The 22,244-nt window shown below is 47.7% G+C and overlaps 1 protein-coding gene across 1 annotated transcript; it reads right to left on the bottom strand.

The window, feature by feature from the left end:
* Positions 1–11,688: 11,688 nt before the first annotated feature.
* On the bottom strand, positions 11,689–20,573 carry LOC144146367 (2',3'-cyclic-nucleotide 3'-phosphodiesterase-like). The gene is made up of 5 exons (XM_077678324.1): positions 20,287–20,573; positions 18,635–18,791; positions 16,111–16,285; positions 13,197–13,306; positions 11,689–12,258 (listed from the first exon to the last, which is right to left on the bottom strand). Exons 1-5 carry the CDS (start codon positions 20,571–20,573, stop codon positions 11,689–11,691), a joined length of 1,299 nt encoding a protein of 432 aa, XP_077534450.1.
* Between the last annotated feature and the right edge of the window lie 1,671 nt (positions 20,574–22,244).

Here is a 22,244-nt window from a genome sequence, read left to right as displayed (position 1 = left end):
GCTAAATAAATATTTCCTCTGACTCGGCGTGCTGTGCTCAGTTTCATCCGGTGTAAAGCCGTGATTGCAGTGCAAAGCATGTAGGCTGAAAGGTTCTACGAAATGTTGACTGCCGCAGTGAGATGTTGGTTATATTTTCGAGGCGATCACGTGGGATGCCACAAAGACATGTGATGTCGGAAAAAAAATTTCGAACAGTAGCACCAGGATAAATTCAACAGCGCACCTGTCGCTTCCTTTGACCGGACAAAATGCTTTCGGCATCTTTTGACCTCTATCTTGAACGTGCATGATGAATTACGTTTGGTGCCGGAAGGCAAGAATAGAAGACAGGCCATCTGATACTTGCGCATATGGCGCAGTCTATTATATTTGCAGTATTATGTATGTAATACGATAAAAAAACTTTTGTGCCAGACTTAGCTTGCAACCCATACTAGGGTCCAAAGGTGTTCTGATTCCGGCTAAAGTTGCCATGACATCAACACAGAGGACATTATTGCACAGCGGGAAAGACGAGGATAGAAGGAAATACGCAAGGCCCGTGCCGACGATTTAGCGGCGGTTCATTGAGAAAAACCGCCTGAAATATATCAAGAGACGCCGATAATTTTCACAATATCTCTTTCTTCATTCCTTTACACCGAGCTTTCTTTCTGCTCTTTTAGTAATGTGCGCTGGCAATCTTGGCGACATATGTATTGCTCATTCGTCCAACGTTTCACCCCAACAACAGTGAAACGTTTAGTTGATTATTCTGTTTTATTTGTGCTACGCGCGTGTGCAGAGAAAAAGCTCTTCAGCGCGATTTCGGAGGCCGAGCGCCAAGCAACTCGCGGCGAGAAAGAAGGCAGGGCCAATCCAGCAACCCCCCACCCCCCCCCTCCCCCCGTGCACGGCGGCGAACAGAATCGGTTGGTCATGGTTCAGGTTCGGACAAAAGGAGCGTCTCCCCTCGCGAATCGCAGGCGGAGGGGAGGGGACGCCGGTACGGGGAACATCGCGCCCGGAAAGCCTGTGCCGGTATTTTCGTCCGCCACGGGTGGGTGGCGTAGTCTGGTGGCAAACTCTGAACTAATTCCAACATGGCGGGTGTGGGACCGCCACCTTAATATAAGCACAAGTGTAGAGCCACGGCAAAAGTTACGCAAAGCGAGGTGACAGTCGTCGCACCCCACTAGCTTTCCCATATCAAACACTAAGGTGCACGTTCACGATCGATCGTAATTTGAGTAACGTTGATATGTTCATCCATATCCCTTTTGGCATTAAATTTCACTTCAGATTGATGAACCATTATTACTAGCGTGCAATAATAGCCCGTCCCGCTATCGGACATTGCTTGAACATTTTGCGGCGATGTAGCCTGCGCCGCCCCTTTTGAAGTGTCGACCGTCCCATTCCCGCCGCTTGCAAGCTCGCTGTCAAAGGCAGCAATAACTCCGCGTTTTATAACAACGCAATGAGTCAGAAATTTCACTTCAAGCGCGAACCGCGCCTCACACGAGACACGGTGAATTCGCGGGCACCGGTTGTTTTCTATGAACTCCACCTTTCGAGTGGCGCAACTTCCCGTAACAGATCAAACTAAATCTAAACCTAGCCACCCCCATAACCAAAAGCACGGTAGAAATCTGCGGAGAGCGGTCTGCCTGAACTAGAATTAACTAGCCTGAACTACGAGCAACTGCTTCGCCCGCTGGCCATGTTTTCCGATCCTCACCATACCAAGATGGCGGCGCCCCGTATACGTACGTAATGTCGTTCCGGAGATACGGCGCTCAGAAAATTGCCGTTTTGTCATTGTCATTTTGTCGCCTCAGTAAACATTAGTATTTTTATACAAGACTTTGTAATGATTTGCGATGGGAAAGCTTTAAAAACATACAGAATATAGCATGTGCAGCCCGACATTGTGTCTTCCGAAAAAACTATTTCGGGTACCGTTTTATGCGAGTTTTTTATTGAATGATCAGTCAATTAATTTTTAGAAACAGCATCATCTTGGGGGTAATGGAAAATTATGTGGTCAGTAAGCATTTTTACCCACTGAAACTGATGGGAGCGTTAAAATCGTTGGCTCCCAGACTGTTTTGGAGCAGTTTGGCGCAATTTTGCCAATTTTCAAGCTTTTGGAGCAGCCTGGCGCAGGAAAACAAATTTGTATCAAACCTGCGCAATATGCGCAGCTGTCTCACCCCTGGTTCAAACTGTTTATGGTTTTCAATGGCGGCGATTGATCCGGGAAGGTGGTTCCAGTCATATGCTGTACGAGGAATGAAAGACTGAGAACAAGATTTTGTGCGACAGGACACGATTGCAACTTTACGACGGTGATCAATGCGGGCAGAAACATATGAAGGCGCAGAAACCAAGATGGAACACGAGTAGGGATTGTGACTAGTATATTCTATGAAATAAACAAAGACGAAAATACTGACGACGATGGGCGAGCTGAGGCAAATGCAAGGTATTTTTCATGGATGTTACACTGGATGCTCTACCGTAATTGCGTGTAATAAATCGCGCAGCGTTGTTTTGAACGAGTTCGAGAGATTTGATTAAACTTTCAGTGCCAGGATCCCATATTGGCGCAGCGTATTGATGCAGCGTATACTAACACCAAGTTGCATTAATTCTTTGGTCTTAGTGGACCATTTCGCCTGAATGTAGCAGTTCTGGCTCCCCGCTTGTTTGCTTTGAGGTTCACGGATTTCAAACCTTAGCTTTAGAGCCTCCTTCAGAAACTCCGCCCTCACTACCACAAAAGAGATCAGAATTTTTGAAAGCAGACCTGTTATGCACGCAAGTTCGCTTCTTCACAGTGCTTTTTGGTAGGCTGCATGGATTTATTGTTAGTAGTGACACATGAAGCTTTAAACTTCACTTTTATCCTTAGGACGGCATTGGACGACGATAATTTAAATTCTTTTCTTTTTTTTTAGTGACTGCCGCAAAGTGAAGCATATATTAAGGAAATGGTTCTGAAACGGGGTTCCGCGGAACTCGGACGGTTCGCGAGCGTTTTTCAGGGGTCTGCGAAGCCCTCCACAAAACTTCATTTCTTGCCCTGCATTAATTTTTGTGCCACTACAAAACTGTGGCTTCGATGTATGACTTGAACGCTTAAAGGGACCCAAAAAAGCATTCTGTAAAAGTTACAAAACGCCTGTATTGTCGCGTAGCACCAATATAGCGATGCAGCGCCGTTGTAATTATTGATCTACATTCAGTATTAGCTGCGCCAGAAGCAATTAAATGCACCTCTCCCCACTTGCCGATCGACTCCTCCTCCCGCTCTGCTTCCTTCAAAGCAGCTGGGAACACTGGGAATATCCATGTGACATCGCGACGCTCGGCTTCCGTTCTGCGCTAGCTACATTCCTGCGCCTAGGCACGCGTCAATCGCTGCGGACCCGCCTTTGCCGCCTTTGCCTCGGGATCGCGCAGGAAGAAGGGAGAGCAGCCGGAAGCCAATAACAGTGACGCCGCCGGCGGCCGACCTCGCCGGCGATTGGGCGAATCAGGGCACGCCTTCGCCGTTGCGTCAGCCGCGATCGCCGTTGCGTCAGCCGCGGTCGGCTCGCTGCGGCGTCGCGCTCATCGGCTGAAAAAGGCGATCTTCAAAAATTGTTTACAAATTATCCGTACAACGTATGGGGCTCACACTTGGCTCACAAATCCCCCGTTATGTGTTCTACCACCTGAATGCATTTGATTGCCACCTTCACAAAGCTTTTCGGGGTTCCTTTAAGTTTTGTTTCCGCGCAGCGCGTCTTTTAACACCAGCTTTTTTTTTTTTCAAAGCGGCCGGCTATGTAAATAAAGCAGGCGCACAAAAGCCAGGATATAAGTGTCTGGGCGCCATTTAGCTGGAAGGAAATTGTTTGATAATATCGTCACGTAGCCAAAAACGACGCAGATGTGTTGAAAGAAACAACTTTATTGGAGCAAAATTGCGCTACCCCAGCAGCTCAAATAGACAAGCGACGAAGCAGCAGTCAGCAAAGTGACGTGCGCAGGCGAGTGTCGACGAATCGAATGCCACAGCGGCTGCCCTAGGGCTATTTTTCTGTCGGCCGGGCTTTTTCTCGAACCGTCGAATTACACCGGGAACACTAGAGATGAAACAGGAATATTCTAAGCTAGTGATGGCAGGGCGAAAGACAGGCCGACAGGGCGAGACCCATGGAGGAAAGAATACTCAGGAGAGGCCCCTAGCATCTCAATGCATTGCAAAAAGTGTGGAGGAAGTTACGTCAATTTTCTTGAGCCCATGGACAATGTTGCTCACTTGTTTACAACTGCGGCGGCCAAATTTGGACAAATAAAACGGACAAATGTTTAAGGCGCTTGGTATGTCGCTGCCTGGCTACGCTTGCAAACCAGCGCAGTCGCTACGACAAACGTTTTTAGATTAGGCCAGTTTGAAAACTCCGCCGTCGGAGGCGGCCTTAACTCGTATCCCGCGAGCCTGTTGCTATGACGACGACAAACGCTACTTTGCCAGGCTTAAGAGCTGAAAAATTGTCCTTCTATCTCAAAAACGAAGGCCGTTTTTCGATTGAAACTTTGGGTGAGGGTTAGAATGGGCAAATTGAAGGCGAAATCAACAGCTTAGAACATTATATCGCACCGAGGAATTAGCGACGAAGCTGTTTTCGCTTCGAAGCGGGAGGGCAGGGCGACGCCATGTTAGTCAAATGAAACCGGAGACAGCAAAGAATGATGGGATAGAGTGCTGGGCTCCGTGGGCTCAAGTCATGGCGGGACTCGGCTTCACAAATGTGACGTCAGGGCCTCTCCTAACCTTTTCTTTCCTCCATGGCGAGACCCGTACGCAGCATCCCAATAGCCGCGTTTATTGGCGGTGAGATGTTTGAGTGGCGCCCCCTGGCTCTGACGTCGGCTTAGGGATTCGCGCCGCTGTCGTCTGCTACACTCCGCTTGTGAGGGGCAACAGTGCCTGGGCTAGAAATCGCCCGCTTCGTTGCTGTAGTGCGTTAAAAAGCGTATTTCTAGCGACTCAGTTATTTTTCCAGCTTCTGATGCATCTGAATAATTTGAAGCTGTATCTCCCACAAGTTTGCAACACACGAAGAGATAGAGAACAACTTTCTTCAGAGTATCGGTCAGAAGATCGTGTGTAACTCGTGATTTCTTGCTTATTCGCGAGGATCAGCGATCAGAGCTTCTCGATAAGTATTCAAAATGCGTAGGCTTCCCTGCAGTATTTTTGAGATGCTCCTATGAAGACTCAACAGTCTAATACTACGTACCAAGCAGAGGCTCTACACGCTCATCGCACAACAGGAAATAAAGCGGCTTTTTTCTGTTTCTTTCGTTGTTGACTTGTATCGGATTAATGTTTCTTGCTTTTTTTTTTCTGCCCAACGCAATAATTTTTCTGCGCTGTCACCAACTTTTTATTAGGAGATTTCGGGATGTTTGGGAGCCTCACAAAGGTCGTGTGGATATTTCCTTCATTTTGTATGGCATACATTCCCTTCTTCACAAATTGGCTTTCATCACGGCTGCGTGCAAGAAGGTGCATATCCGCAGCGTGCTTTGTTTATTCACCTGCAAATACAATGAGAAGGTTGGTGCTACGCCACCGCGATCGCGCCCTAAACAACGTGGTCCACAGTACTCGAAGGCGGCTTTTGTGCTCCGAATTTCTGTCGTAATTATATCGTTATCATAACGAACTGACTCTCAACTCGAACAATGATGACATGATTACGGTGTTGAAGGCACGATATACTCGCTAAGTAACGTAATAAATAGTATACCTGCATATATTACAAGACTCGAAACCGAAGAAGAATTCCAAGTAGCTCTTTATTGCTTTTCAACCCTTAACAAATCCTATTCTACTCGGGATGGCGTTCTATGATTTGAAGAAAATTGCTTTTACTCTCTTGTCCTGGAGTGAGGACCCGGCCCACCAACCAGATCAATTTATTAAACAAAGTTTTCCCCTCCTCCCCTTACTCCTCCTCCTCCTCTTAAGTGCAGTTTTCCTATAACGCATATCTGAATATCGGGAAGATATGGCTGTGCAAAATGTTCCGAAATATCCCTCCAGGTCTTAACAAACATATATGTGTTACTATAAATTTAACGAAGACGTGACTCGTTTTGCTCAATAAACCTCGATACTGGTTAGATGCCTGGTATAGAATCAGCACGCGCGTATATACACACTGGGTTATTTGGAACTCAACCTACAGTTTTTGCAGTCTATAGTGCATGTCGGCAAACTTTCATGGGTTTACAACGTAAAGTGATGTGACAAAACGCGCTCGAGCGTTCGGCAAGGTGGCAAAAACTGTTTCACCTTACTTTTGATTACCGGGAATCGTGATGCCTTCTGCCAAAGTCGACAGCCCTGAAGGCCTAGAATTTGTTTTGGCCTTCCATTTTCGCTGTTGTCGGTTATTAACAGTTGACTGTTCCTTTTGTTCGAATGCTTACATGAGAAGCTGACGCCTAGCTCCGACTCTTCGCGCTCCGCACAGGACCGGCTTCGCAAGGAATGGGGTGGCGCCGGCAATGTTTCTCTCGTAGCGGTATCCAAAACTATACTTTAATTGACACCATGAGCTAGTGTATGCGATTTTAAGCCTATTATTATGATAAAAAGTTACCCACACGCCAATTCTGGTGCGGACAAGCATCAGACGTTGACCGAGCGCAAAGAAACAGCAGGGAGAGCGATACTGAATGAAGCAGACGACAAATGCGGGAATCCCTAAGCTGACGTCACAGATGCGCGCTTCGCAGCGCCGCCTGTGTTCGCGCTCACCGCCAATATGAATGCGACAGACTGACAGCAGCGCATCACATTTCCTATAGGGACCGGGCAGCTGGACGGGTGGCGCCACCACTCGGCGCTCCCCTCGTCAGTGGAATGAGCCGGTGCATTGGAATACACAGCCTCCCGTTCTTTTTGTCGTGTTTGCTTCGGTGCTTTGTATGTTTTGGTGGCGTTGTGAGCAGACATGTGAGATGAAACGAAGTCTAAACAGATGTGTTGGGTTCCTAGATGCAGTAATGACTACGTAAACTTGTCGGACGCATCTAAAGTTGGGTATCGGCTGCAATGGCATGAGCGCTTTTTGCAACGATCTGCGCTTGGCTCCACCCGTTCTGAGTACGAATAAAACTACTATTATTAGTATTATTTTCTTCTTAAATGCACTAACGGCTACGCAAAATTATTGGATGCTTGAAGGTTGGGGAAGGGCTACATTGACATGAGCGCTTTTTGCAGCGCTGTGCGCTTGGCTCCGCGCGATCTCAGTAGGAATAAAACTATTAGCAATATTAGAATTCATTTCTACCACTTTAAATTATCTTCACTGGTTCCAATGACTACGGTTTCCACGCCAGCCTTAGCGCTGGGATACCTCGATACGTGTGCTTTAAATAGAAAGGCACCTGCATATGAGATGGATTACCGTGTAGCCGCAGAAATGTTGCGGTAGCTAGTTTACACTTTCTGTAACCGCGAGCTTTGTAGCTTCGGTTTTGGTGAGCGACACTGTGACAGCATGGGAGACTGAAAGTTGAAATGGAAATCCCACGTTTGTTGTGGTCATTTTATCAAGAGCCAAAGTTATTCACCAACTCAACAGCCCAAGCTACAAACCATCCCTCCTCCCCTTCCCGTTTTACCACCTGCGTAGAATAAAGGCTGGCACCGATAGTTAAAAAATGTGGCAGTGTTAACGTCAGCCGGTGTTTTTTAATGCTTAAGTATTCTTTACAGAGTACGTAAAAAATCGTGTAATGCCTGTTGAAGACACCAAAAACACGCGATTAGTTGCCTCAAATATGGGTGCATGAGCCCGAGTCCTCCACCACAGACACATTTCCGTCACGCTGGAAAAAGTTTAGATTTGGAGAGGGGGCATGGAAGTTCAAAATTAAACAGAAAAATCATCTAGCCCTCCGTCTAATGATTATGATGGTTGAACACAAAGCTTTCTTCGTGCGAAATCGAATGGGAAATGGTCAAATTCAAAGACGCTGCGATCAAAAGACCAAACTGCGCGCTGGTCAACTTCGACGCTTAACTAGTCAAAGTTTAAATCCAGAAGGCAATTAAGGAAACCCCTACGATAGAGCGTAACGATAAACCATCATCGTCGTTAGACGGAGGTGTGCATGATTTTTCAAGCGTAGGTGGCAGCTTGTAAACCGACCGCAGCATTCAGTTGTGAAGCTGAGTACAGATTTCGGGCACCCTCCTGTCTTGCGTCCTTCAGCCACGCAGGAATTGGTTTTTGAAAAACCATTTACCAACTAGACAGCAACCATTGCAATTCTTGTAAAGCAATGCTTCTCCACGACAAGCAATAACATTCTACTATCATGCGGTATTTATTCTATCAACGATTCCCGATTACTGTAGTAAGAGCATTTCTGTGAAATTAAACACGTTTCAGCCGTAGGTAATGAAGATACGGAAGCGTCGTCCGTCACAATGTCTGCTTTGAGGTAAATCTTCGAAGACACCCTCCAACTTTGTCTTTCGCTTGAGCACGACTTCGGCGCCGTTTCGTCATCAACTGCCAAAGGCCTGCGCCGCAGCATTCCTAGATCTGTTGCACACACCGGCTTTGTGGGAGCATTTAGCGGCAATATACTCCTCGATTCGCGAAACTGCATGCAGACATGAAAAAATTGCATGAAGCAACAAACTTTCACTTCCAGCTTGACTTCCAGCTTGGCGCATTGAGCGTCGTCTGCTATTTGTAAATACTGAGTATGGGCGTAAGTAACACACATGGCATGCCTCGTAAACGTCACATCCACACTCAAGATTTACCGATCTGAAAAATGCGCGTGGGGTTACGTTCGCTTTGCAAGCCGCACCGCAGAAAAACGACAGAAAGCCATGCACAACTACGCTTCGCTGACCGCCACCGGCATTCCACTGACGAGCGGTTCGCCACGGGCGGCGCTGTTCGCTGAAACGACGGTGGTGCCATACAACGGCCGCCCGGTCCCTATACGCATCACCAGTTATGCGCTGCGCTAGCGTTTACATGTAGCGCGTTATCGCTGGTTGGATGGTGGTGTCGCCAATCGAAGGCAAAGCAGCGTTTCTGGCTCTTCCGGTGCTTCCGGCGCGGCTGGTTCGCGTTTATTTTTCTGGACTGGCATTCTTTCGCGTCTTACACCGGATTAAGATGTTTTTAAATGCACACTGTACTAGAGTGTGAAGAAGGGCTAGTTGGTTCATACTGATGGCAAAAAACAGCGCAAAGAAGCTGAACGGAAGACGAGAAAGAGAAACACGGGCGCTGCAAAGCTGCGTGTACAGGCCTTCCTTTTGTAGTCGACATGATTCCTAATGCGGTGCGCTCGCGTTTGCATGCACTTCATAAATCCACTTACGTGTCTCAATCCACCCCCGTCTGGCGCATTATTGCTACGTGCTCTCCTAGCGCATTAGGCGCGTTTAAATGTATGCGACACCTTAAAAAGTTGACGAGTTGCGAAGCGATGCGCCACTTGTCGCATTCATTCAAACGCGCCTAATGAAATAGTTCTCGTTTTCGTTGCGGAAATGAAGCGACTTTTCCGCCGCGCTGACCCACAAGTGACAGAAGAAAACAAACGGTTTGTGGTTCGAGGGGTAAAGCCAGAGCTCTTTGCTTGCCTTGTGCGTAACACCCCGTAAGACGGTGTCCGCGTTCGAAATTGTACGGAAGGCGCTCGAAATTCGTACGAGGCAGTACGACCGTCCAATCAACGCGCTGTTTCAGCGTTGATTGGGCGGCAGCACGGGCAAGTCTGCGGTGAGGGCATGGACCCTAGGCGCGCGTACGTCACCTTTCCCTCCCTCCTCCCCCCATTCCACTACCATCCCCCACCCCTGCGTGGATAACATGCATTGGGTTATGTGTGCATGCTCAGATGTGAAAGACACAGGCGAAAATGTGAATTTTAAATGCGGAGCATTTCTTAGGCTCGCGATGTCACCCGTCTATGTTGTCGGCGCCGTCCACCCGCTCACTGCGCATGCGCGTCGCGTCGAGGCGCAGGTGCGCGTCTCTCCCCCGTACCCTCCTCGCTCTCAACAACAGGTGCGGCGGTGCGGGAGGAGCGCGTGTACCCCGTGCGCTCCGTCGCTCTCAACAACAGCTGCGGCGGTGCGGGGGGAGCGCGTCTGTGCGCGCATGCGTCGTAGCTACCCGTGCGCTGCGTCGCGCTCAACAGTAACGGCGGCAGGGCGTGTACACGTGATAACGGCGTGGTGGGTGCGTGGAAAGTTCGCGCGCTTGTGTACGGAAGTGTGCGCATGCGCGTCTCTCCCCCGTACTCCTCTCCCTCGAACGCGCGCGTTCGGAATTCAGTCAAGGGCGTCTTTGCTTGGCTTTCGCTTGACTTGACGCTACCAATCAATAAAGACAGACTTTAACTTTACACTCCTTGCCTTCGCTTTTCCTTCATTCAATAAATAAGAATAATAAAGACGAAATAACAATTAAGCCTTCCCAAACCATACCCAATTACGCAACTTTCACGCGATACCCCCACCACTCTGCGACGCATTTACTCGAGTTCCCTCCGTGGGAAGATGCGGGCGGGTTTTTTGGCACACATCAGTGTTCGACGAATGGGAACTTGAGGCGGCAATGGCGGCGGCTGCCCGATCTTCCGGCCACGCCTTTCTTTTGTGTTCACGCCCGTTCGCGCTTCTGTCCGTGCCGACGCCCTTCTCTAATACCTATCCTCAGAGGGACGGACAGGGGTCCATCCTATAGAGAGTTAAAAGCGGAAGTGCTGATAACAATGCTTGCGCTCAACCATTTGAGCAGCTTGTAAAAGAGGCGTCGGGGGTGGTGAGGAAGAGAGTGATAGCTGTGCCGAGTGAAGCAGCTTCACCGGAATAAAAACTGCAGGGGGGGAGGAGAGGTTAGCCATAGACAGCTTCCTTATAAAACCTTACGGTCTTGTTGCTACCGCCTGCTGAGGAAACAGGACCAGTTCCCATGGTAAGAACGCTATTTAATTGCGCTTCTTTCTCCACTCGCTTATGACGGTGATTCCCCTCTTGGCACGCCGTCATCGTCCTTTTCCACAAAACCCCCGTCAGATACTCGGCCGTGAGGGAGGACCTAGCAGTCACTGGAGGGATAATGTTCACGAAAACTATGTTCACGGAGGGATAATGTTCACGAATGTTCACGAGGTTCCAGGGTCCTAGAACCTAAGAGCTCTGAATGCAGGCCATTAGACTTTGACAATGAATTAAACGAAAATAAAAAATACTCAGAGTTCTCTAAAGTATTCTGGTTTTCTCACACAGTTCGTGTCGAAATTGGCTCCTTGCTCTGTTCGAAAGGTTCATTTTTCTGAGATGGTTTTGCTAGGTGTCTTAACGGCGATAACTTTGAACGAGAAGTTTGGGGGACGAAATTTAACATGTCTCCCTCGGATTTTCGTATCACGCCCATACCCCTGTCTACCTCGGTCTACCAATTTTCTAAGCATTTCTTACGTTACTTGTACGGCCCAGCTGTCCTCAGCCGTCCATATCACAAGGCTGGTTCTTATGGTACTGGGCTGTTAACATCTACGGCTGTCGAAATACGGGCACCGTTCATCGGCCTAGTCAATGAAGCTCAAAATGGTTTCCCATCCCATCTGCAATAACAAACACACTGCCACTCACTCAGTCGTGTGGGACTGGTAGTAGCCAGTGAAGACGGCATCCAGCTTGACATCCTGCTTGTCCATAATAAGGCAGCACCAGTCGCCTAGAGCTCTGTAAATCTTGATGCCATCGACGCGAACACAAGATGCTGGTCCTAGCATGGACTTCCAGGAAGCGACGTGGGAGCTGAGGCAGCGAGATGCGTCGTAAACAACCTTGCTGTAGGTGAAAGGGCGCCTGTTTGTGACGCCGAGGACGAGGAAGCTCAGGTGCGACGCAGACGGAAGCTCTCTGAACGCAGCCGTCATCGCTTCGAATGGCGTCTTCAGGTTTTCATCTTCTTCCTGTGCAGCTATGGTGCGCAAGTTGAGCGTGCAGCGCACTTCGTCACACAATTTATGTGCTACATTTCTGGGTTCGCTCGTTGGGGCCCAGTTAATAACCGTGTTTCCTCTGGCGCCTACTGGAACAGCCTTGAGGACAACTTGGGCATCGGTCAGGCGAACAACCGCAACGACGGTGTTGCCCAGCACGGCGTAGCCCAACACTGCGATCTTGTCCACGGAGCCATAAGCTTTCTTCACCTGCGCAAATAAATCACGCGCCCAACAGAGACCTGCGTTAACAAGGTATACATCCGGAACAGAGGAGGGTTTTATTATAAACCTTTAACTATAAGGAAACTATAAGGAAAACAGTGCAGCAAAGCGCTGTTGGCCAAATCTCCAACAAATAAGAAGCTCTGTGGGGCATGGAGTGAGCGCACACTTCATAGTCCTCACCTTGTAAATACACCGCACGACCTTCATACATCGTCTCATTTCTCGTGCCACCACATAAGATTACTTTCTACCACGCACGCTAAAATAACATAAGGACTGTATTCAAGAAAAGGCTCTGGTATTTCAGACTAAGCCTAGAATTTTTGAAAGGTCGTTATGGTATGATTTCTCAGGGCAGGGAATAACGCAGCGGACGAAATATATGCACGAAAGAATGACCAAGTTGTGAGATCTTATTGACGCCACCCCGGGTATGAATTGAGAGATACCAGGCACTCCTGAAAACTCCCTCGTTCGAAAGATGATTTTGATTGATTGTAGGATTTAACGCGCCGATGCAACGCAGGCGATGAGGCGCGCCGTAGTGGAGGGCTCCGGATTAATTTTGACCACCTGGGGATCTTTAACGTGTGCCGAAATATCGTACACACGGGCGTTTTTGCTTTCCGCCTCCATCAGAAAAGCGACCGCCGCGGCCGGGAATCGAACCCGCGACCTCGTGCTCAGCAGCGCAACGCCTTAGCCACTGAGCCACCACGGCGGGTCGAAACATGATTTCGTTCTCTCAAAAGACATGGTGATTGTGCCTTGGCGCTGTCATATATCTCTGCAGATGGCGAATCCTCGAATTGATACTTCTTTGATTTATTTGACCGAGAAAAAAGCACTGCCACACGTGACCACCAGTACACCCTTTGGATTTCGTATCCGCAACATTGGCAACAGAATGCAATGCGTACCAGTTCACTGTTGCAGTACTTTCTGTCTCTCGCGTACCAGCCGAACTTGCAGATGCGGGCAGGGATGAACGGGTAGACCTGCGCGTTCTCTACCGGTTTGAGCTCCGCACCTGCCGAGAGAAATAGAAGTCCGCGTGTTAGGCACGTGATGACGGAGGGTGCAGATGAACGGGGCCGCACATCAGGGTTAGGTTCTAGTATCCTTTAAAGACGATAGTCTTTCTTGGGCTACTTAAACCCAGAAATTTTGGTCTGTCTGTATGTCTGTCTGTCTGTCCGTCTGTCCGTCTGTGACTCGATTCAGCCACCCGGCCAAAGTAAAATTGATATAGCGCAATAGTCTTATATACTCACAGCCACATGTAAACGTCTAAGCCCGGTTTATATGTTCATACTTGCAAATTTGTAGAACAAGAACAAGACATTACGCAAATACAAGACAGGAAATTACTTCACAAGGGATATTTACAGTGTTCCTTTATTAAAAAATTCATGGATGCTTGGTTTTTCGATAGCAAATGATATTCTACATCTACTGCAGAAACCCCCCCCCCCCCCCCCCCCCCCCCTCTTGGCGGCATATGAAAAATCACGCGGCAACAGCAACGAAAGGTTCCACTAGCTAGGTTCCAAGTTCTGCTTGGCATGCACGTGGAGCACGGTCACGCGGCTCTATAAACCTTCTAGTCGGCAGCCTCCATTCACGCGCGTCTCCGCCGTACTGCAGCGCTGGCATCGATGAACCCCGTCCGTAGCAGTGGAACGCGGTAAATTCAAATCGCCTTGCGCGAACCTTTAGTGTGTTTACCTTGGAATGAGTGCGACGGTAGAGGAACAGCATGAGAGGTGAGCGGGAAAGCAAAGGGATATTTCCTTGGCAAATGTCTACAAAGACTATTGTCTTTTGACGACATTTGCAACGAAAGGAGCAGATACGCGGCCAATTTTTTGTTGGACAGGAAGCGACAACATGGTGAATCGGTACGTTATATGAAATTGCAAGTACCATCAGAGTGAAACAGAAACCTAGGCGTGTTAGCGCAAGTTTGTTATCAAGAGCACCTTTTGTTGCCTTTTATTCACATATGACAATACTTCGAATGGCCTTCTGTGGAATAAAACAGGGGAATACGACAGCCGCTAAACCTAGAATGTAGAAGGGTCGTTCGTTAAAAATAGAGAAATGACGGAAGTAGTTATGTCGCGAAAGCATGACATTAAATTGGAAGCGTTTTTGCAAGACATTCAAACACGGGTAGTTTCGCGTTTTTTTTTTCAGTTGGAAAACATCTTAAATTAAATTTCCCGTTTGAGCGGGAACTTCAAATTTAGCTCTTTCAACAAAAACTTTATGGTACTTCTAGCGCTGTTTAGCACAGTGGAAACGCAGTTAGACATTCTTGTTATACCGAGTAAGTTGCAGTTTGAAAGCTGTTTTTCCGTTTTTTTGTTTTTATGGTGACTAGCAACTAATCACTAACTAATCACGTCACTAATAACAAACTTTCGATCATGCAAGAATTAGGTGGAAATAAGCTTGTGTTTTTTACTTTCTGATTCGATGAAATTGAAAAAAAATACGTGTAGGTTTTGGGCAAGACATGCCTACATGTAATTTCCGGCAACTTCCACTTTGCTGCAACAAACACATTTGCTCCTCGCTTTCCCCCGTCCCAAAGTTCGCGCATTTTTTCGCTTTTATTATTTGTAAGAAAATTAGGTCGACCCAATTGTTTAAACCCAATTGCAAAAATATCGAAAGTCGATACTTTAAGTGAATGTGATTGATAGTACACAACCAGGTAAAACAAATACGGAATACGGATAGGGAGTATTGCTAATGCAAATATCTTTCTAAAAACGAAAGAATCCCGTGACTCTTCGGAATAGAAAAGTTTGTCACAGTTTTTCTGGCGCTCTTAGGACATAAAACCGGCGTAAAATTTTAAAAAACATTTAGCGTAGTTTATGATCGCGCGCTCCAGATGCGTGTCGCTGTTTTTATTCCAGCGGCGGTTCAGCAAAGGTAAAAATCTCGTATACCCATAATTCCGTACACACGGAAGTTTTCAGGAGAACACACCCTCTGGTTATTAAGGTGGCAGCCTTACGTCCCCCTTGAGAACTTAACTGGCATTATTATTTTCCGGCGGAAAAAATCACCGCCGGTGCTAACAGCGGACAAAAGACAAACATACCTTAAGTTCGCATAAGAATTGAACTCGGGTCTTCTGAGTAATCGCCCAAAACGTCAGTACCGTTCTACCTCAGGACGCTGCCATTGGCGGAACAAAAACTAGCTTAGTGCGTACTTTGCTGACAATGTCCCAAAACAGGCAATCGAAGCTATAATGCTGTTGCCTTGAAAGCACGTAATAAAATTTAATAGCCTCAATGAGTTCCCCCTCGTCATGCATGCTGTTTTTTTTTCGAACAGTTTTCCGAACAAGATAAACACTCTTTGGTATTCTTGTTTATACTATTAGCTTATGTTTTTTATTATTTCTTGGCCACAACTTTGGAGGTCATCACTGCGAGGTGACGTATAGTCGTTATGCTCAGCAAACAAGCCGAGACAAGGCCACATTAGCCGGGACCCGGCTACGTGTACGCTAACATCCTCAAGATCTTTCCATGCAGGCTGCGCAACCACGGCGCTCTCCATTGGCGCATGCACCAGCCGCTGTACCTAACTTGGCGACTGATTTAGCCGCTTTATGGAGCACTGAAACAATCGCTTTGCCGACTATGAGGACAGCGCCGTATTGAATCACGTATCAGACGACGCTCTTCGATTGTCCGCGCCTGAGGTTTCAAATACCGACGATTTTGGCTGTAGCCTAGCATCGCCGTTTGATGCTATAGACGCATTGTTTAGAAAACATATGGCAAATAAACGTGGTCTTGTTCTCACTTGAGTTTCCGGCGTTGATTTCACTCACGAGTAGCTCGTAGCGACGCAGAAGCCTCGCGGCATCCTGTGGCCTGGGAGCCCATCCCGTGGCGAATGGGTGCACGGGCTCCCATGTGTTCAATCGGTGGAGCATGTAGGTTTTATCAAGACCGTGCTTGCTAGCCGTGGCGAGTGCCTGCGAACGGGAAACGAAACGCGTAGAATAAAAAAAAATTTAGGAAAGCTTACGCTCACGCGCAAGAACTGAATGACAAAGCTGTTGCTGGTGATCATTGACGTGCAGAAAGTTGATTTTTAGTAGCGTTGTGGTGTCGTGGTTGACGTAAGCGGCATGAAACTTCAATAACTTCATGTTGAGCAAGGCTAGAGTGAGGTCGTCGTTTTGGTCGACGTTTCCGTACGCCACTCTGCAACCGCGACTTAACGTCTACCGCGGGTGCTTTGCACGCCCAGCCTCTCGAAGCGCGTACTTTTCCTCGGCCGTGCGAACTGCCTGCGGCCGGGCCATGTGGAGCCAGTGATCGCTTACAGGAGTTTGGACGTTCAGATTGCGGCTCCTCTACGGTACAGAACGCATGCGCACGACTACACGACGACGAACGAACGAGGGGCGTACGCTATGATGCCTGTCTCGTTCCGAGCAAGTCTTGCCACGATACGGCGAATACTGCAATTTTCTTGTCGCCAATGTTGCCCAATCTGCCTAATTTGGTATGCCTGGCTTGACGAACGTGCGCTCGAGGCACGCGACGAACGCTGGAGCTTTGGCCACTTTTGACCAACCTCCATTAGTGGGTATGCTAGCTTGACGAACGTGCGTTGGATGACGCGTGTACGAGCACTGGGCATTTTCTTGGTAGTTTTAAAACTTTGGACGCAATACACAAATGATGTGCTCAACTGCTTCGCTGTTGAAAAAATTGCTTGGCGCACCTAAGTCGTCTTACGCGCTTTGAAGGCGACAGCCATGCGATACTCACTGCTACATCGTATTCCCATCTCTTTATCCGATTTAGTTCTTTTCTTTGCCGATTGATGCTAATTACTGGAACCGCGTTCTTTTCTTCTGCACCGTGCTTGCTCCTCATTGATCCCTTTCGTGTATAGAGTTTCACACTTATATATACTAGAGGAAAATGTGGCGCTGCATTCGCGGGCTGCCGTGGGCGGCGCCATTGAAGCTAGCGACGTTCCTCGCCTACTTGGCTTGGTTAGGCGCATGGCTTCTTTTTTGTCTCGAAGCCAAAACCAAAAAAAAATGGGTGACATTGTTTTCATGTTCATCTCGCATGAAGCTTTTTAATAATCTTTGACAAATGAATCTTTTTGGGGCTTTAATTTTATAATGACAAAACAAATTTGATTAATCTTCTGCAGTAATATTGTTGCTTTTTAGCAGCCAGAGGCAACTTTCGAGCCTGTTCGTGAGCCGTGCCAAGGACAAGTGGAACGTGCCTGCCCGGTACATGACGGAACGCTCGCTGAAGCGCGGCTCCCCTAGACAGTGGCGCCAGATTTCCCTGTAGTGTATATTATAGTATGAAACTCTATGCTTTCATGTCTTCGTCTCGCGAAGCAAATGACGTCATCACGCAGACAGGCCCACGTCACAGGTTCCCCAGATTCAGCGTTCTGCACTGACGGTGTGCACTTGGTGTACTACCTTGCCGTCACGTCCAGGTGGCACGGGGCACGCACTATTACACAACATTTACGGTTCCCATTCATGGTTTTGTGTTTTTTGTAAAGTGGACACAAAGGTAACTCAGAGTACCCGAGCCAAGACCAAGTTTGTATGTGCAAAAAGAAAGGAACGACGACGACAATTTTTGTTCTACCGATGGCCGCTTGCGCATATGGCGCTGTAGACTGCCCTGGGGTGATATAGTGTGAGACCCAGTATCAAATTCTATTGTAGAAGCTCCATATTTCTCCTTTTTGATTTTAGTACACACTGAGGACCATACGTGGTCCAAGTATCCACTCTTTACAGCGGTAGCTTTTCCTAGATAAGACTACAACGAATCGCAGAATTGGATGTAACACATGTAGCAGCGTTACACGGAAACATTTCCCCCGCACTATAATGCTTTAGCATTTCTGAAGTGCCTCTATCCACTTGTTTTGCTTTTTGGGGAGGGGGGCACTACGGTTTACTTGTGACGTTTTTTGTGCTAGAAGGCCCTGCCTCCTCAGCATTTTGAGGCCGACAGGAACATTTGGAAACGTAAAAAACACCGTCCTAAAGGTCGATATTCAATTCACTCATCAATGCTTTAAGCCGAATTCCTGAGGTTGCTAAATCTATTCTTCGTGTGTTTTTCGCTCAGTCCTCGTGTTTTGTGCGGTAAAGTTACAGTGATGAATTGTCACCAACTATCCCACGTTTCAGTGTTGTTTCAGTAAATCTAACAATTTAAATGAACAATTTTTTAGTGCCCACGAGCAAGGCCTGTCGAGTTCTTAACGTTCGGAGTGACGACCGGCTCCTTTGGCAAGGAAGGCTGAGCGCACTACAGCTTACCTCAGGGTTAAAAGGGGCGTAGTGGTTCATGTCCAGAAGGATAGTGGTGTAGCCGTAAGTGGCGGCCAGCTGCAGAAACGGCGATGTCTCCCATACGTTGAGGTTGTTGTTTTTGTTTATGATCACTGGAACGCTCAGCTTCATGTGGTACTCAATTCTGCAACCAGAAAAGAACAGAGATTGAATCAGAAAACTAACGCAACAAATGCACTTCTGCTTGCAAATAGTTATGCAACAGAGAATTCGCGTACTAGGGAGATGTTTTAAGGCTTCTTTTCCTGAGCGATAATTCGCGGTTCACGGGCGTAGTTGCTCTGATGGCGTTAAGGGAGAAAGTTCCATTGCGCATTGCACAAGTTTTAACGGGGACTCGAGGACTGCGCTTGTCAGTGCGTCTGCTAAGGTAAATTCGTGGTCGTGCAAAAGCCTGTCTGTTGTGCTTGATCAGTTGCTTCTCGGCGAGAAATAGGGAATCAAGCGGATTGGCACATTCGCTTTCGATCCCGCCGGATACAACCGTCACGAGTTGGCCACGTGTTCTGCTGCTCGTTTGCAATGAACTTCGGCTTACTTAGCGTTCTATCTAGCTCAAGGAGCAAAGGTTGAAGGTTCGAATTACTGCTTAAAAACAGGGGCGTTTTGCAGACCACATCTTGCTTTTAGACAGCAAGATTTAAAATTTTGTTAATTCGAAATTCACCCCAAGTCATTTTAAAGGCAAGGTGACTTTTACAAATTGAATTTACAGGAATCTATCAAGACCACACAGAGCTTCGTTTTACTCAATTGATTCAGTGTTTTATAATACCCTCTCAGCTTGACCCCTCGCAAACGGTGCTTTGTTTACTAAGAAGTTTAAGAAGTGCGGACAAAATTTCAGTTCTCTTGCGTTAGCATATAGAGGGAGGTAACAAGCGAAGAGTTAGTTGGTTTACTCAGATCCCTATGCTAGAGTGTGACATGAAACGGAACTGAGGCAAGCAATGCGGCTATTGGTTACCATCACTCTTCCTAGGTGGCGCAGCTATGCCTTTGTGACCGCGCTCCCTTGGCTGCCTTGCCTCGTTTACTTTTATCGATGGTGCATGTGCCGCATTTTGCTACGCTGCGTAATCGTTCAGTAACAAATAGGATACGACGTGACAAACGGTGAGTGAAGCGGCGGAGCAACTCATGCCAGTCGGGTGGTGTAGTGTCATGTCGGTGGAGACGGCGAATTTCAAGCCACCACAACCTGAACGGACCACAGCGCAAAACAGCCCCGTTACCTAAGCACACCCGTGTGACAGAAATCTGCCTTTGAACATACCTTGAGTTCGTGCAGCCCGTCCCCGACGCTTGCGAAGTTTACTTGTCGCAGGGATTAAGTGCGAGAACTCAGCGAACGTAGAGGCTCAGTATTGAACCATACTAAGACATCTGGGCATTAACACAATGTCTATAAAGCGCATGCTACCATGCGCTTCATAGACTAATGAATCTAGTCTATAATGGTGTGCAATCTAGTGAATATTGCAGTGTAGCGGGGCTGCAGTATTCACTATATTTCACACCATTTCTTGAGTACGGTTTTCTAGCGTTACCGTTTTAAGTACAATTTCTCGCAGTCGTAATATATGAGCAGTACAGCGAAGTGACAGAGCCCCACTTACGTTTCCCTGCAAAGGTCATGCGATTTTGCCACGGTCGAGGCGGTCCTCACGGGCGCGTCCGGAGAACGAAATATCTTGTCCGCCCAGTAGGATACGCTGTGGGGGTACAAGTCGTGAAGCTTGGAAACGAGGTCACCCTTGCCGCAGCCGGATGGGCCCCGGGTGATGAAGAAGACGCGCCCGTGATGCCGCAGAAAGGCGACCGTGTTCGGGTCCCGAACGCACGGGAAGCGAGGTTCCTCTCTTGGGGTGGCTTTGTCTTTTAAATGCTGCTCGCAGGCCTCCATCGGTGGAACGTCCTCCGCCACACCGGGTTCTGTTAAATCAACCAGACGAATTATCTGACGCCAGGAACGCCACCACTATGACCCAAATGAGGTTATAACGACGGAGTACGAACGCTGGTACCACTGTACCCCTCAGTTTGCTCTTGATAACACACACCCAAACGCACCCCACCCCACGCACGCACACACTGGACCAATCATCATTGATGTCGACCCTTTGTACTGAGCAATAATCATTTAAGGTTGTCTGCACGAATACGAAAGTTTGTATTAAAAATGTACATTATAAAGTATTTACCACTCTTGTCTGGCATGAATCAGTCAGTTTTTATTCTCCTGAGACCAAAATGCGAAAATAAGAGGATAACGGAAATGTACAGAGGGTGCGTTGCATAAGCGTCACTTTCCTGTGACTACATGACGCAGTCTAGTGATCCACATAACGGGAACCAAATATTGATGGTTAATTTCTGTGTCTGATTGCGTTGATAACGCCCCTATAGCAATTCCAGAGAAACTCGTGAGCCCACGCCGCTCGGTGTCTGCTCTACTATATCATATGTATTGTTAGTAAACGCACGCAAGCGAAATAGCGTCTCCAGAACAACGCCAGTTTTGAAGCCGTCGCTATTTTGACTGCAAGCGGGAGGGATGCCTTTAGCAGCGATTGCGACAACTCGTGGCGCTGCTAGTGACACCTCCTTTGGTACTAGCTGCATTGCCGTCTGTTGTCTTTGTAGTAGTCTCCTCACCTACACCTTTGCACTACCCCTACTGTCAAACCTGCGGGGCACTCGACAAGCACTACCATTCCCTCCCCGAAGGCCCCGAAGACCCATACCTCCCCTTCCATTCCATCAGCTTTGGGAGCATATGTTGCGCAGACCGGGTAGTCTGGCCAAGTTTTGGCCACCGTCCGGGCCCTGGCGGTCGCGGCTGCCCTCTGGGCCTCCCCACCCCCGATTACTGATCCCGAATCACAAAATAAAGTCTCTCTCTCTCTCTGCTCGCCTCAGCCATGGTGCTCCTTCTTTGTGCCCAGTAGATCTTCGTTCATTGTTGAGTATATTTTGTCTGCAGTGGTTCTGCCTTCAGCAGCTCTTGACAAAATGTAATGCTGCAATTCTTGCTAATCTCTCCACAACTAGGCTATGCGGCTGGTCGATGTGCTGTGGGCACAGGTCGGCAAAACAGAAAGAACTCACTCAAACTCAATCACAATTTTTTTCATTCACGCTGTACTCAATCAAACTCACACTCAAAAAGTTCGTCTGTTCACAAAATCACTCGTACTCACTCATCAAATACTCATTTCTAATCGTACTCACTTGTACTCAAACTCATTTGTCCTCACGAGTATTCGTACTCAATCTGTACTCATGAGTACTCACTCTGTACTCATGAGTAATACTCATGAGTACTACTCATTCTGCACTCATGAGTACTACTCATTCTGCACTCATGAGTACTCAATCTGTACTCATGAGTACTCAATTTGTATTACTCACGAATAATAAACTTATCTGCACTGTTAGCTAGGTCGTAGCTCGAATGAAAAACTAAGTAGAAAAATAAATTGTTTAATTGATTAGAAAAACACAGATTACATATAAATCAGGACAGAGGAAGAAAACGTCTGACGCGGTGCACTGTCGTTGGGCGACTTACTGC

Source organism: Haemaphysalis longicornis, unplaced genomic scaffold (assembly GCF_048455015.1).
Source record: "Haemaphysalis longicornis isolate Haplotype H1 unplaced genomic scaffold, Haemaphysalis longicornis Haplotype H1 scaffold_7, whole genome shotgun sequence".
NCBI classification, from domain to species: Eukaryota; Metazoa; Arthropoda; class Arachnida; order Ixodida; family Ixodidae; genus Haemaphysalis; species Haemaphysalis longicornis.
The sequence above is the reverse complement of the archived record's forward strand: the minus strand, read 5'-3'. Positions and strand labels throughout refer to the sequence as shown.

What these genes read in the sequence shown, in the direction of transcription:
- LOC144146367 (XM_077678324.1), bottom strand. Translation starts at nt 20,573, where the DNA reads ATGGAGGCCTGCGAGCAGCATTTAAAAGACAAAGCCACCCCAAGAGAG. An exon ending in ACGCCCCTTTTAACCCTGAG is followed by an intron (nt 16,286 to 18,634) that starts GTAAGCTGTAGT and finishes TCCCGTTCGCAG; the next exon opens with GCACTCGCCACGGCTAGCAA. An exon ending in AATCAACGCCGGAAACTCAA is followed by an intron (nt 13,307 to 16,110) that starts GTGAGAACAAGA and finishes TTCTCTCGGCAG; the next exon opens with GTGCGGAGCTCAAACCGGTA.